At 44.3% G+C, this 15,597-nt stretch overlaps 1 protein-coding gene across 10 annotated transcripts in view; it reads right to left on the bottom strand.

Moving 5' to 3' along the window:
• Positions 1-1,479: 1,479 nt before the first annotated feature.
• LOC111923149 (endonuclease domain-containing 1 protein-like) overlaps positions 1,480-15,597 on the bottom strand; it is a 158,905-nt gene continuing 144,787 nt past the window's right edge. For 5 of the 10 annotated variants that reach the window (XM_086886411.1, XM_086886413.1, XM_086886412.1 and 2 more), the window contains 3 exons: positions 6,915-7,056; positions 3,958-4,276; positions 1,480-2,855 (listed from right to left, as the gene is read on the bottom strand). In XM_086886411.1, the coding sequence (XP_086742537.1) occupies positions 2,310-2,855; positions 3,958-4,242 (831 nt within the window). In that variant the 5' untranslated portion in view covers positions 4,243-4,276; positions 6,915-7,056 and the 3' untranslated portion in view covers positions 1,480-2,309. Of the gene's footprint in view, positions 2,856-3,957; positions 4,277-6,914; positions 7,057-7,108; positions 7,224-7,635; positions 7,710-9,667; positions 9,791-12,349; positions 12,451-15,597 lie in introns of those variants that run through there. The other 5 variants (XM_023918800.2, XM_086886416.1, XM_023918799.2 and 2 more) reach the window with 5 other exon arrangements.

The following is a 15,597-nucleotide window of genomic DNA, read 5'->3' as shown; positions in this document are numbered from 1 at the left end:
ACCCCCAGTTGAAGTGTCCCCCAACTCCACTGTGCTGCATGACACGGGAAAAGTGGAGCAATCCCATATATCCTGAACTCACAGAACCTGCTGAACTCTTTGTTGTGCTGGCCCCCAGCCCCAAAGGATCAAGACTGAGGACATCAAACTTGCAAATGTCATTGCTGGAGCCATGGGGATATCTTCTACGAGCTGTTGGCACCTGGCCTACTTTGTTTATGCCCACTCATAGGAAAGTAAGTGGAATCTGATTCATAAACTTGTGTGGGTGATATTATGGCACCCCCTGTTTGTGTTTGGACACCCCATGTCCTGCAAGGATGCTCTGGGTACTGTGGCATTACTGGTGGTAGAAATATCAGTGGGAAGAAACTGGTAGTTTATATATGAGGTGACCCTGCAATCCAGCACTGCAGTAAGTAAACTTTATTGTGAACACTTGTAGTGGGTCTGACTGAGGTAAAGTTCACAGCTCTTAGAGTGCTGTGCTTTGCACTGGTAGCTGGACAGGTGCTGATAACAGACCAGTGTTTTGGCTACTGCCAAGCAGCGCTGTCCCTCTGACATTCCTTCTCCCATCAAAGGGAATGGGAGTGGGCAAGATCCTGGGAGGGGACTCAACCAGGACAGCTGACCCAAATTAGCCCAAGGGATATTCCATACCATATGACTTCAGCTCAGATATATAAGTTAAGGGGAGAGAGGAGGAAGGGGGGACATTTGTGAGTTTTCAGTGTTGGCTCTCCAGAGGAATTGTTACGTGTGCTGAAGCCCTGCTTCCCAGGAAATGTCCAAACATCACTGCTGATGTGAAATAGAGACTGACTTTTGCTCTCTTTAGCTCTTGCACATGCAGGCACACACCTTCCTGGAGTGTGTGTGTGTAGAGATTCCTCCTTGGAGTGGAGATACCTCTCAAGATCACTTCTCGAGGCTGAGCCAAAGAGATTTGGCCATGCTCATTGGTATGTCTGAGAAACATCAATCTCTGCTTAATTGTTTTTGCTGGTTTTAATATAACTGCTTTAATATATTTGCTTCAATAGTGCTTCATAGTGCACAATACTATACTAGTAGTTATAGCTTCCATATTGTGAACTAAATAATTCTGATTAACATATTTTTGCCTTATCATTATCATCATAAATCATATATAATTATGTAAATATGTATGGTTTGCAATCCTCAAACCTGTGGGACAAGTTATATAAAGTTTCAATTACATCTATATGATCCTTCAGACATAAACAATTGACAAAATCTGGGGCTAAGATTGGATCCAGATGAACCCAGACAGCTCCCTGAAAAGGAGTGAGCAAGGGGGTCTTTTCTGCAGCTCATGACTCAACATGAAGGTTTCTCTATCAACCTTTGCCTGAAGCTCCCATTCTGTCCATAAAAACACCCTCAAAGGAAAAGGACACCCCAGGATTCCTAAATGTTCATGGTCAAAAGGAACAACAAAAATAAGAAGATATGTAAAATTTCACAAGGTTTTATTAGTAAATTATACACTTGGCATAGAAATTGTTATGTTAGTCCCTAAACTACTCTGTAAGTACATGGCAATTGGTACTCTTTTACGGATAAATTTCCCTGACCTGAAGACAGGTTTCTCACTTCCTAATGGAAATTAGATATCATGTGAAGTCTGTTATCTCAGTCCTTCTTGGAAATAAATCAGAGGTCTTTGGGAGTCTTGGGTTGTCTTGTTCCCCTTTACTCCATTTGTTCCCCTCTACTCTGTTCTGGTGAGACCCCACCTGCAGTGCTGCCTCCAGCTCTGGCATCCACACCAGAAGAAGGACACAAAGCTGTTGGAGTGGGGTCCAGAGGAGTCCACAAAGATGCTCCAAGAGCTGGAGCACATCTGCCCTGGAGAGAGGGTGAGAGAGCCTGGAGAAAAGAAAGCTCTTGGGAGAACTTGGACCCCTTCCAGTGTCTAAAGGGTTTTAAAAGAGAGAGGGAGTTTGGACAAGGGTATGGAGTGACAGGACAAGAGGGAATGGCTTTAAACTGTGAGCAGGTGGGGTTAGATTAGATATTAAGAAGAAATTCTTTACTGTGAGAGTGGTGAGGCCCTGGCACAGGTTGTCCAGAGAAGTTGTAGCCGCTCCATCCCTGGAAGTGTTCAAAGCCAGGCTGGACAGGGCTTGGAGCCACCGAGGATAGTGAAAGGTGTCCCTGTCCATGGCATGGAAGCTGAGTCTACATGAATGGTCTTTGAAATTCCTTCCAACCCAAACCATTCTGTGATTCTATGACATGCGGCAAAAGCTCCTGAGCCTGTTCCACCCAGGATGTGAGGCTTATTCCCGGGGACAGTCACTGTCAAACAAGGAAACCTGTCCCCTCCCATAGAGCTCAGTTAAAGTGTCCTCCAGCTCTCCCAGTGTGAGGAGCTGAACCTGGTTCTTGTCGTTCTCAGCGATGACCGCCCAAGCTTTTATGTAGTTGTTGTCCACCACACAGCAGGCCGCTGACCAGAGGTAGCTGGGTTTATTAACCCTCCCCTTGGCAATGTAGTTGTTCCCAGGCACAGCTCCCACGATGACATAGGTGATTTTACAGTCCTGGGTCCTCCTGATCATCGTTTGCTGCTCGTAGTTGTTCCAGGCGCCGCCGTTGAGTTTCTCATCCTGGGGCACTATATTGGTGAGGGTGAAGGTAGCCATCCTGCTGCTGTAGTCATCATGGTGGCCATTGGGGTTCAAATGGCCTCGGTTCAAACCCGTCAGGTTCTTGTAGTCATGAAGGATAGCCTGGCTCTGGCTGAGTTTCTCTAAGCTGACATTGTATCGATTTAAGAGTGTCCATTCTTTTTCCATAGTTTTAGGATAATTTAGGCCAACCAGCTTGACAGGAAAAGAGGAAAAGATGTTAGTATTAGGGATGGGATAATGGAACAGATTTCCCTAGAGCAGAAGTCTCTTGAGTGTCAAGATCCCATTTTTTCGTCTGGTCCTGATGTGGTACAATACCAGATTAGTTACTTTAGTTCCTATGAGGAACTAGTGCAAATATCTTTTTATTTCAGAAATTCATTTCACATCTACTGCATTATATTTAGCTTTTCTTTGGAACACTGCATATGGGTTTATTCTGTGATTCATTTTCACCTGAATCAATCCTGCCACTCTGTCCTCAGCAATGACTTGAATTTCCTCTTTTTGTGTCTGTTATTTCCTTGGTCTGTTTTCCTAAAGTTCTGAAGTTTGTCTGAAAGACATTTGTGAGGGTCCTGTCTGACTGCTGGATCCTTCTGGATCTTTGTGCCTGAGCCAAAGGAGCTCAGGGGTCACTGCCCATGCATGGAGATCACACCCTTCTGACTGGACTGACACTGATGCTCCTCACTTTCCACTGCCTGAAATGTCACTCCAGACATCCCTCCACAGTCAACCTGACTGTGCGTCTCCAGTGCCTGAGCCTGCCATGGCTTTGTCCTTGGGCCATCCCACCTCCTTTTGAATTTCTCCTCACATTTCTCCCACCACTCATAAAGCGTGTTTGACTCTTCACTGGGAGCAGATAAGCTCTGTCAAGCATGTAGAACAGCTCAGGGTAAAGTGGGGATCAGATCCCTGCTGGGCCATTGATTCCTCAAATTTAGCTGCTGTTGGATATCTTTTGCCCATAACTTGTTCTCCCACCACAGCAGGGCACAGGGAGTAAGATAGTTTGACTTTGTAATGTAAGGCAAAGTAATTTGATTTACTCTTCCTGTCAGGTCAATGCTAAAAATTAGCACCTTTGGGATATGATTCATCTCATCCTCCTGCTGATGTCTCAGATGCATCAGGGGAATCATGTGATGAAGGTGTTTGAAGTTAAATGAGGAGAATCCCATCCAGTGTGTCCATTTGCATGTGTTTAGAGGGGTGGGACAAAATAGAAATGGTTATTTGAGTACTCCTTTTAATGACTGGATGGTGATGTGCTATAAGAGACACTCACCTGGGGCTCAACCAGCCATGTTTTAGGTCTTTTGCCAGGTCCAGGCTGGTAGATGTAAGCGGAGTAGACAGGAATACGCATCTTCCTGTCGTACAGGGTGGCAAAGTAATACTGGTTCTTGTAGCGCTGGCAGATCCAGGCTGGTTTCTGCGGCTCCAGGGCTTCATTTGGGGGGATCTCCCGGAAAAAAAACTGAGGACATGAACTTTCAAAGGACTTCACCACCTCGCTGTGTCCCAGCCAGAGGCAGCTCGCCGTCACCTGCAGCAGCAGCAGCCACAGCATTGCAGGAGGATTTCAGTGAAGGGATCTTGCTCCCCTGGAAGGCAAATGCAAAGGAAGGGTCTATAAGAGACTTATAGGGGGTAACTTCTGTCCTCCTGGATATGGAAAAATCAGCGCTATAGAGTTGTGCAGGCAGACAACTGTGGGTAAAAGGATAATGGTAGAAAAGTTACATGGGAAAATACAGTTACTCCTCCCTGGATGAAACACAGTCAGCATACCTGGCCTCCCAAACACAAGGACTAAATCTAAGGTGGGCCTAAACAGCAGGTGGAGTGGAGTGGAGACACCATGGCCAGGTTCTGTCAAAAACCCTACAGAGAAGACACCTTGGTGATATTTTCTAGCTGATAATCTGCATGGAAACTGAAAACCATGGGAGATAAATGAAGATGTCCTGCAGCTGAATCAGCAACCATGGCAAAATTCCTCTCCTTGGACAGACACACATCCCCATCTCAAGGTTACTTGGATGATATTATTGAGATATCCACCCCCAAGGCATGAGAACCCCTCACTGAGAAAGAGGTATGACTACATGCAAACACCATCTAAATGTAAAGGAATAGTATAAAAGTGAATTAAAAATGGAGAGAAGTAATGGGAGACTCCATTCTAACTTCTGGGATCAGTTGTTGAGCTAAACCTACCTTTTCTCCCTTAGGGATGCCTATTGGGTAAGAATCCTACTTTATGCATGCTGAATGATTACCTCATTGGGGATTAAAGTTTATCAGTATGTTGTTCTGAATTAGTATCTTGCTTTGAGTATCTTTTTGCAATCAGATACTTTCACTGGCAAACCTCAAACCTTAACCTGTCACAGTTTTACTGATAGTATTATTCTGTTAACAGTTAAAGGGAGTCCTTCAGAGGTGCTGGCAGTTTTTGGCACTGGGTAAAGGTGTGGAGACCCAGGAGGGGTTTCTCTGGTTGGTGTGTGACCCTGAACAAGCCAGTCAAACCCTCCAGCCCAGAGAGCTGCTCAGTGTAGGGTCCCCACAACAGGACACCAACAGACTGATAAGGCAGGAGGGTTTTGGCCTTCATGTGGCCCTGACAGACTGAACACACACTAGAGGTTTGAGCAAATCTCCCTTTTTCACATGAGAAGGTGAAATCTAAAAGAGGTTTTAGGTGCCCAGAGAAGGCAATGGTGGGGAGCATAATCTGTCTGAGGGGTGCTCCAAACCCACCCAATGCCTAAACAGCTCTCGCAGCAAAGTTATCATGGAACTGAGATATGGCAGTGGGACAAGGTCACCTTTTCCAACCTACCTCTGTTGGTCAAGAGCTCAGCTTTTGCATTGGCACTGGAGAAAAAAATCCTGCAAGAAAACAGGGCCTGGAAGCCCCTACTTCCAAACATGGTCTCATAGAATCACAGAGGATGCTGTGTTGGAATGGACCCATCAGGATCATTGAATCCAACTTCTGGCCCTGCCCAGGACAGCCCCAGATATCTCATCATGTGCCTGACAGAATTGTACAAACACATCTTGTACTCAGGCAGGTGTGGGGATGTGACCGCTTCCCTGGGGAGCCTGTTTCAGGGCTCAGACACTCTCTAGGTGAACAAGCTCTTCCTGATATCCAGCTTAATTCTTCCCTGACTCAGTTTCAGGCCATTCTCACTCCCTCCTGCTCTGAGCACCTTCCCACAGCAGACACCTGCAGCTGGGCACGGACTCTGCTCATCCCCCTGCAATGCTGAGCTGGGCTTTAATCTCATGGGGCATTGGGCAGGGAAAGAACAGCGATGCTGCACTTCCTACATGTCTCTGGCCCCATTCATGTTCACACAGACATACAGCTCTTCCAGCCAGACCCACTACTGAACCCAGAGTAATCCAGCTTGGGTTCCTGCCTCTCAGCTGACACTGGGATATTAAGCTATGTATACCCTTGGCTCTGACACAGGAAGTCTGGTCCTTTTCCTCTTTAGCAACCCCTGATTAGGAATGTGGTGACCAGTAAACTGGAAACTAAGAGCAGGAACAAGAAGTGGTGACTTTTTTCAGTACTCTGCAGAACATGCTCATAGCTGCTCCAAATCAAGCAGAGAAGTTTCTAAAAAGTTCTTTTGCATGATCCCCTCCACGAGCTTAAAATATATTTAACTAACTTAATAACTAAGTTAATATCAGATATATAGAAACCAACCTACCTTGGGAAAGAGCTGCACAGGACTCTGCTCACAGCCCCAAAGTGGCAGAGGACTCTCAAATGCCTCTGCTGCAGTCCCAGACTGTTTTTATTTATATGCTCTCCAAGTAGGCAGAGCTGTCAGATTTCCCCAGCAGGGTTTAGAGTGAGTTTGTCCAGGAGTTCAGCCACCTGTGTTTGTCCAGAGGCCTCTTGCAAGGTCATGGGTGGAGTTTTGGTGCTCAGTAAACTCACCCCTCCTTTATATTCAACAGTTTGATGTTAATTTTACAGGTGACTTGGCTTGAAATTCATTCCCTAATCATTCCTTCTGTCCTTGCCCTCCTTTACAAAAAGTGTTAAAGAGCTGCAAAATTCAGTGTGTGCATAGGCTCTGACTGCTCCTTGGAGAGCAGATGTTGGAACTCAGCAGCTCCAGCCTAGGCTTTCTCTCTATATATTTATTCCACAGTTCAGGAAAGACTTGAAATATTGGAATAAATGCTGAGGGAGGAGCAAGAGCTTACCTTGAAGCAGAGTCTCAGAACAGGCAGCCAAAGAGTTCCTTTTGTCTTTTCCCTGGAGAAACACTTGACTGATCCCTCAGGAGTCCCAGAGCAATATATACCCAGTCATAAATCTGCCTGTTGTGGTAAACAGGGAATTTCACTGAAAAGAAAGGTTTTTATGTTATTATTCAAGGAAATTTGTTCACACCTACCCTGAAGTGGGGTGACAGTTGCTATTTGCAATTTCCTCAGGATTTCTCCCAGGTTCTTGCAGCATCACGTGTAAGGGGAAAATAACTGGGTCTGGTGACTTATCTGTTCATTTCCTCATTCCCCACGAATGGGGACCTACATGTGTTTCTGTTCCTGGCAGAACATCTCTTGTGGCATTAGACTGACTGGCCTGTCTCTGAGTACACACAGATGTTCACAGTCTGCTCTTCTGCAGCTTCTCAGAACACAATTAGTATGGTCAGGCTGCGTATTTTCCCTTGTCTGATTGCAAAAGATTCATAAGAGCTCTTATTCACATAAAGCCTCCTGCTGAGAAGGGTCTGGGAGACCTTAGAGCCCCTTTCTGTGCCTGAGAGTGGTTCACGTGAAGAGGAACTTTTGAGAAGGGTGTGAAATGACAGGACAACAGAGAGCAGCTTCAAACTGATAGAAGGCAGGATTAGATTAGATGTTAGGATTAGATTTTAGTCTCAAGAAGAGCAGGCTCAGGGCACTCTACAATTACCTGAAAGGAAGTTGTAATGAGGTTGAGGTTGGTCTCTTCTACCATGCCAGTAGTGAGAGGACTAGAGTAAAAGGCTTTAAGATGAGACAGGGAAAATTCAGATTAGATATTAGATATTAGAAAAAACACTTTCAACTGTCACAGAAGCAATGGAAGAAGTTGCCTAGAGAGGTGCTGGAGTCATCATCCCTGGAAGTGTTTCAGAGGCATCTGGATTTGGACTGGGTGATATGGATTTAAGGTTTACAGTAGTAAAAGTTTACAGTAGTGCTGGGAGGATGGTGCGACAGAATGACCTCAGAGATCTATTCCAACCTTGGATTCTGTCATTTCTCTTTTTGGCTTCCCAAGTATTTCACAAGCTTGCTATGAATGGCAGGGCATTTCTGGGTGCTGCCAGGGTTAAAGGACAGCCCAGGGAGCTGATGGAGGTGGGATTCATGGGGTTGGTCAATCACCCATAGCTCCAGAGCCTGGAAAGCAGAAGCAGTGGGCATGGGATGAGCAGTGGTGAGGATGAGTGTGATCTCAAGCCCCAGCAGGCGTACAGAGGTGGGTGAATGAGAGAGAGGGAGCCCCCTGAGGTACAGCAGAGGCGTCTGCAGATGTGCCTCAGCCTGAAATTGCACTGATGTTCTGGGAACTGTGACATTATTGGTAGTAGAAATATCAGCAAGATGCAACTTGTGATTTATACGTGAGGTGACCCTGCAAACCACCACTGCAGCAAATAATTTTTACTGTGAACTACTCAGAAACTAAATGATCTGTCCTATACTGATCACCAATGCCTATTTACTGGATCTTTCCTGCCTTTCAAGTTAGTGGAGGCAGTGCCTACATGTTACCCTGAGCTGTGCACTTTCTAGATGAGAGATGTTCAGTGAGCTCTGATGCCCAGTGATCCAAATCCTCTGTGCTCTTTTCCATAAGACAAACCTCCATTTCCTCAACTTATAAAAAATTCTGTTGGATCCTCTAGTCTTCTTACAGCTGGGAGATCAGAGATTACTACATGGAGTACTTTTGGTAAATTTTCCATATTATGGTAGAAAAAACCCCCCAGGATTTGCAGCACTTTTTTTAGGGAAATAATTTTGAAGTCCAGATCTGGCTTCTCCCAGTGGATGTTCTCCTGATTTTTCCCTCAGTTTTCTTTCTATTTGCCTTTAGATGCTAAAGGCAGCAGTCCAACTTTGTGCTCAAAGCAGGGGAAGCTGTGAAGTAGCTGAGCAAATACAGGGAAATACAAATAGCTCTTATGACTGCAGTAGTGGAAAAAGGGGATTTTGAAGGAGAGGCCAGTACTGTTTCGACTTCAATGACCGGACGTGGCACTCAGTGCCATAGTCTGGTTAAAAGGTGGTGATTGATCAGAGGTGTGACTTGGACATCTTTTCCAATCTAAATGATGCTGTGATTCTACTGGGAAATGAAATGAGGTGTCATCAAAGCCTTCTCCTGAGCTTTCAGTCCCTGTGGAATAAGGAAATGAATAGCCAAAGAGATGCTAAGTAGATGGAAGGCTGCAGGTCTTCAAGGCAAAGTGAATCACAGCAGCAGAAGCCAAATGCACATGAGAAAACAAAATGCAAGAAGGTGAAATGTTGCTTGGACAGGTGGATTGAGGAGATTTGTGCTCTTCTGGACTGTTCTTTTTCAAGGGCAGCAAAGAGTCCACAGCCACAGGCAGGATCTGTGAGTGAGGACAGAGAGGGAACGTAGATACCTCAATGCCAGCACACTCTTTACATCAACCAGGATGGTGATATATGCAGGTCTCACCTTACACACCAAGTGTGTTCATAGAATCACAGAAAGAATCATGGAATGGTTTGGATTGGAAGGGACCTTAGGGATCATCCAGTTCCATGCCCCGTGTTACCAAGCAATGACACCTTCCACTAGACCAAGTTGCTCAAAGTCCAATCCAACCTGGCCTTGAACACTTCCAGAGATGGGGCATTCACACGTTCACATTTGCCAGGTGTACAAATGAGAGTGAGCTTCAAGTGATGGGTAAAACACTGACCTAATCAAATCAAAGATTAGAGGTTCACAGAAAAGGCAACAGCTGCTTCTTCTGTCTTCTCCTGTGTCCCAGAAGTGATCCTAAAGCACCTCTGCTGTGCAGCTCTCCCTCAAGGAACATTTTCTGTGTGAAGAATAGAACCCTTGTCCAAAGCCATATGAAAAGTATCAATTTTATGGAGAAAAGCGCAAGGAAAAAGTAAGGATATAAAAGATTGACTGTGTTACCAAATCCCCCCAAGGACAGCAGATGTACATCATTCATTTTAAACAATTTTTCTCAAACCTTTCTATGCAACACTCCAAATGCAAGCTCATGGCAACTCTTGAATTTTGGAGATAAATGTATTCAATCCATTCTTTCCTAATAAGGATTAACAGCTTTTTAAATATCATAGAGTTCAGCTGAAAAAGTTGGTGTGGGATTTGGATATCTTTGGCTACATTAACTCCACCAGCCCAGGTGCCACGTTCCCTGTGCATGCAGAGCAGGTAACACTGAGGTGACAGAGGGGTCACCTCTTTGCCACCAATGAAGCAACACCTTGCTACAAACATTGACAGTTGAGAGCTGTCAGGTTCCCTGTGGTTACTCTCACTCTTTCAGTTTCTTTTCTTTCAGCTTTGGAGACCAAAAATCAGGACATTATTTTCACTTTCTCATGTTATCCTCATGGCAAAACCTCTGAACTGCATATGACAGAGGGAGTGGACAACCACCACTGGAGGCTACAAGCCAGGTTTTGAGCCAGATTAGGGAGAAGGATGGTAAGAAGCACACCTCGTGGAGCCAGGATGGTGTTTTTATCATGGCAATTGTCCTCCCTTACACAACTGCTCAGCTGTGGAACTCCCACCCCTCGCCCCTAGGCAAGGTCACATTCACACCTGGGCTCAACTCCCTGATGTGAGAGGCAGCTGGGAAGACTTCATAAAGCATCAAAGACCCCCTGAAGTGTCCCCAGACTCATTCCTGAGGCCTTCCACCAAAGGACTACAAGCTTCCCCCCAAGGTGAGGTACCTGGGCATTCCCACCCAGCCTGAGCACATTTTAACTCACTGGACATTTTATTTGGGGGCTTTTCCCTCCACACCTGATGGATCAAGACTGTGACCATCACTTCAACCAACAGGCATCAAAATAGCAACAATAAAATCTTGTCCCTGGATCCATAGGTGGTGAGGGCTTTCTATTCTTATCCTTTCTTTCTCTTTCTTTTTTCCTTTATATATTTTACTAAGTGATATTTTAATGGATATATACGGATATATATGGATATATATATAAATAAAATACATATAAATAAAAATATATAAAAATAAATATATAAAATATATAAAAATAAAAATATAAAAATTAATATATAAAATATATTTTATATATAATTGATGTATATTTACATAAATAAAAATATGGATATATGCATATATGGATATGTATATATATATGGATATATATATTATATGAATATATAATATGGATACTAATAAAGATAATACTAACCAAAATGGCTACATACCTCCTTTCCACTGCAACCAAATTATTCTAAAATAAACCCATATACATATATACATATATACATATATACATATATACATATATACATATATACATATATACATATATACATATATATATTCTTAAAAACACTGGTCACTGTTGTTTCATCCTAATCCACCCCAAGGAATCTATTAACAAGAACCTGGAGCATGGGTCTATTAACAAGAACCAAAGACTCTTCCCTTCTGGTCTCTCACACTCTGCAGTTGTTCCTCAGGTAAAGTGGAAGTACCAATGTATTAAAGCAGCTCTGGAGCCTGAATTCTGAATTTGTGAAATTTTCTTTCCACCATCCAGTGATAACAATACAATTCCTCATAAACTACAGCAACACTCCTAAGTGTACTTCAGTTTCATGAACATTTTGGTCTGTATAGAAATTAATCCATGCAGTGGTTTCATACAGATACATTTTTAAGAAGATGAAATATCTTTACTTATTAATACAACCTGCTTATTAAGCCTCCTTTGATTTTTCTTCTTGGAAGATGTTTGTATATTAGAGCTAGGATTTCACCACGTATGTGGACTCCAGCTGTTAAGATTTAGCTGTTTTAAAATTGTTCTCAGATATGCTACCAAAGTGGTCTGAGGCATGGAGCACATACCTTTGGAAAACAGGAATTCAGACTTGTTGAATCTGGCCAAAGGGAGGCTGAAGGGCAGCCCAACAGCCACCTACAGCTACTCAAAAGGACAAGAACAACAAAGCTGAGCCCTTTGTGGCACAGCCAGGCAGTATAACAAAGCACAGCACCCACAGATGGCTCGGGAGGCACAGGTTGCACAGCAGGATAAAAATTGCCTCTAGGCAGGTACTACATCACTGGGACAGGTTGTTGGGAAATGACAAATGATCAGTTGCAGAGGTGACTCAAGGCTTAGCTGGATGAAAACAGCTGAATTAGAGTCCTGAGGCTGATCTTGCCAAACAGCATTTCTTTGATCCTATGGTAGATACATCTCCCATCTTCTCCCTGCCCCACCCCACTCTGGCCTGCCACACTCAGATATTGCCTGGAAAATTATGTCAACACAGTAAATGGCCAAATCCTCTGGCTCTGAGAGTTGTACTTCTAAGTCTTTCTATAGCCCAAAGTCATAGAAAACACACCACATACCTCAGAGGGCCAGGAGGAAGACACAGTTGCAGAATCCTGGTTCAGACTCCTCCAGGGAAAAGACAGCAACTAGATGAGACCCCAGACATTCATCTCTGTCCCTAAGGAGAGACTGATCTTTTTCAACAGTGTCTGGACCAATTTGGTTCATCTGCCAGCCATCCCCACACTACAGTAAATACAAGCTTTGCTACTGCACATTAGTTATGCCAAGGGTAATTAGCAGTTACGTCAACATGATTTCCAGTTTGACTGCTGGCTGACTCCATGTGGAAATGAGGCTGTTGATTGCAAGAGGAAATATGTCAGACCAGGCTTCAGAGGATGAGCCTTGTTGCTCATGAAGAAGAGCAGCCCTTGTGCTCAGGGGCTGTGCCTTTGCTCATCTCTGCTGGCCTTGGCATCCCCTGGAGCCCGTGGATGTGGCACAGAAGGGAGGGGCAGCTGTGTGCAGTGAGCAATGCTGATCTTCCCTTCACCTCTGAAGGTGTCACTCAGAGCTCACTGCCTCCAGCCAGAAAAAGGTGTGATAATGCTGAGTTGTAGGAGGTGGCAGACTCAAATCCTGGCTTAATTAAGAACATGTCCTCATTACAATGATTTCACAAGAAACTGGCCCTTGAGGACAGACTAACACAGACAAACAACTCACTCCTGGCTCACCCCATCTAAATGTTGTAGTCCCAGGAGCTCTGGGTTTGGCTAAGCAGGATTCGCCCTGTTTAAGGGCTGGTTCTCAGCACTCCCTGTAAAGTCAATACAAGAGGAATATCCACATTTCCAGGGCAAAGTTCACATCTGGAAGATGAAGGGGAATTACACTATAAAAGTGTTTCTTCCTCTCTGATGACCATGAGAATTCACAGAGGGACAAGCTCTGACTTACACCTCCAACATGACATGAGCTGAATCCCACTTTATGTTGCCATCTCTAAATCCATGATGTCTATATCACATTGCTTAGCCAAAGCATAACAGAAAAATACAAAAGCCATCCATTTCCAAAGCCCTTTCCTTCTGGACAGAACTTCAAAGCAAACAACCTCTCCTCTTTCATTTTCATGGGCTTGATGTGTCAATCCAGCAGGAATTTCAGGGGTGTTTTATAACCTGTGTTGGAGGATGTTTTCTTGAGAGCACAACAAACAAATAATCAGCATAGCAAGGAACAGGAGGGAAGGATCGTGGAAGACAACAGAGGGTAAGGAATAGAGATTATTTTTCTAACTTCCTGGTGGGGTTAGCTGGGTGTTCTAGGTCTTACTCAAGCCCAAAAGAGCTGATAGCACTACAAGATCACCTGGTTTAAAGATGAGCTTATATTAAACTGGCCATGGACTAGCTGAAAATTTGGATTCTTGAGAAGTGAAGCCAAAAGATTTTTGTGCAGGTGATTTGCTCTGAGTCAGACCTCCTGATGGACTAAAAGCCAGCTCGTGGATGCAATGAAGCAAGTCAAAAGTCACCTTAGGCCTTCTCTGGGCTCCCCTTGTGATCCAGCCTTAGTTTGAAACACTCCTCTTCTGAGGTGACCTCAGAAGGGATGTGTGATGCTTCATTTGTGATTTGGTTTTCTGCTGCAGATACCATTTCATGGGACATGACCATTACCAATGGGATGTGCCAGAAAATCCTGAGTCAGGATGCCCAATTTGATGCTCCTTTTCACTCAGGAAGATCCAGAGAACAAGATTATGGTAAATATATACCTCTGTCCATAACAAGCATCTGTGAAAATTTTAGATGGGTATTTCCACCACTAGGTCAACAAGACATGATGAATCATGAAATGTGGTAAGCAAACTCAGATTTTCCTTTGTTTTGTGAGATTCTGAACTGAAGTGGTTCTGAAAGTGTTGTATGGGCAGCATCTCATTTCCCAAGCAGGAGAGAGAGGAATGGGAACATGGAGGGTGGATGGGTTTGCAGGGCTAACTCAGAACAGGATGAGAAAATCAGCCATAAGAATAAGCAAATGCTTCAGCAATGAGCCAAGATTTTCCTCAAACTGAACCAGACAGGAACCTATCAGGTAAAGGCAGAAAGCTGCACGTAGCCAGCTCTGACCTCACCTCAGCTGGCTCTTGGACAATGAAGGCACTTCCCTAGAACACAATCTTCCCACCAGAGACTGACTGCCAGGACCCAGCTCTCAGTGAGAGATATTTGCTGGGGCAGAGAAGGCAGCTGATGAGGTTAGGGAAGTATTGGGCAGCAGTACCCACAGCCCAGCTATGGGTCTAAGGAGAGGCTGTTTCATTCTTGAACAACAAAAGCAAAAGTATCTGTTGTCACAAGTGAGGAAACCAGCCCAGCAAAACTGGTTTAGAGGAGGTGAATTTGAAATCCAGACTGGCTAATAAAAGGCAGATCCTATAACAGTGAAATTTTGGAGGGCTTTTGAGGTGCCCATTTAACCTCTGGGGTTAGACCACATCTGGTTGCCCTCACTGGAGCTCTTGGTTGTCTTGGTAGAAAAAGTCAGATTCACCAGTTGTGTTACAGTCTGCTGTGCCTGGACAAAGCAAGAGCAAATGCTACCATCATAATTTGGGTGTGGGGAGCCCTAAACCAGAAGCAACCTCAGGATGAAGGTACTGGAAGCAAAGAGGTGGATTTGATCCAACTCTCCCATGGGAACCCTTGGAGACACCATGAAGCTCAGGATGGAGCCAATCTTGAGCAGTCTGATCCAGCACTGATGGTAGATCTGCTGCAAGGATCTCAATGATCTTAGAGGTCTTCTCCAGCCTAAATGATTCTGTTATCCTAAAAAAATACCTTTCTGGTTACAGAGGTTGGTGCAGAGGTTTCACCTCTGAGAATGGTGGGGAGAAGGAGTCTGTGCGAGTCAAGTCCAACCTCAAATGTCAAAAGGCAAATTTTTATGCAGCCATGGGCATTGTGAAAAAAATGTGCAGTTATTCAAAATAATACCAAAGTACAGATCAGCATGGGCAAAGCTGGAGCAATAAGGAAATTGAAAGTACCAAGTTTAGCACTCTGTTTTTATGTCCTGGTTCTTGTTTTTCAGTCAGCTGCAGATCAAAATCACAGAAATCAGCACAAAATGCAATGGTTGATACTTTTATATTTTTTCTTTTGCGTTAACAACTGTTTCTTATAAATACACAGCTGTTATCATCAGCCCCAACAGGGTAACCTGTGAGTCTGTACTACAGGAAACACAGCACTGAGAACATGACCCTTCCTTCACGTGCCACTCTCACACTTGCTGCTGAGTATTA

This window comes from Cyanistes caeruleus, chromosome 4, assembly GCF_971803275.1.
Source record: "Cyanistes caeruleus chromosome 4, bCyaCae1.hap1.1, whole genome shotgun sequence".
NCBI classification, from domain to species: Eukaryota; Metazoa; Chordata; class Aves; order Passeriformes; family Paridae; genus Cyanistes; species Cyanistes caeruleus.
This window is presented reverse-complemented; position numbering and strand designations above follow the sequence as displayed.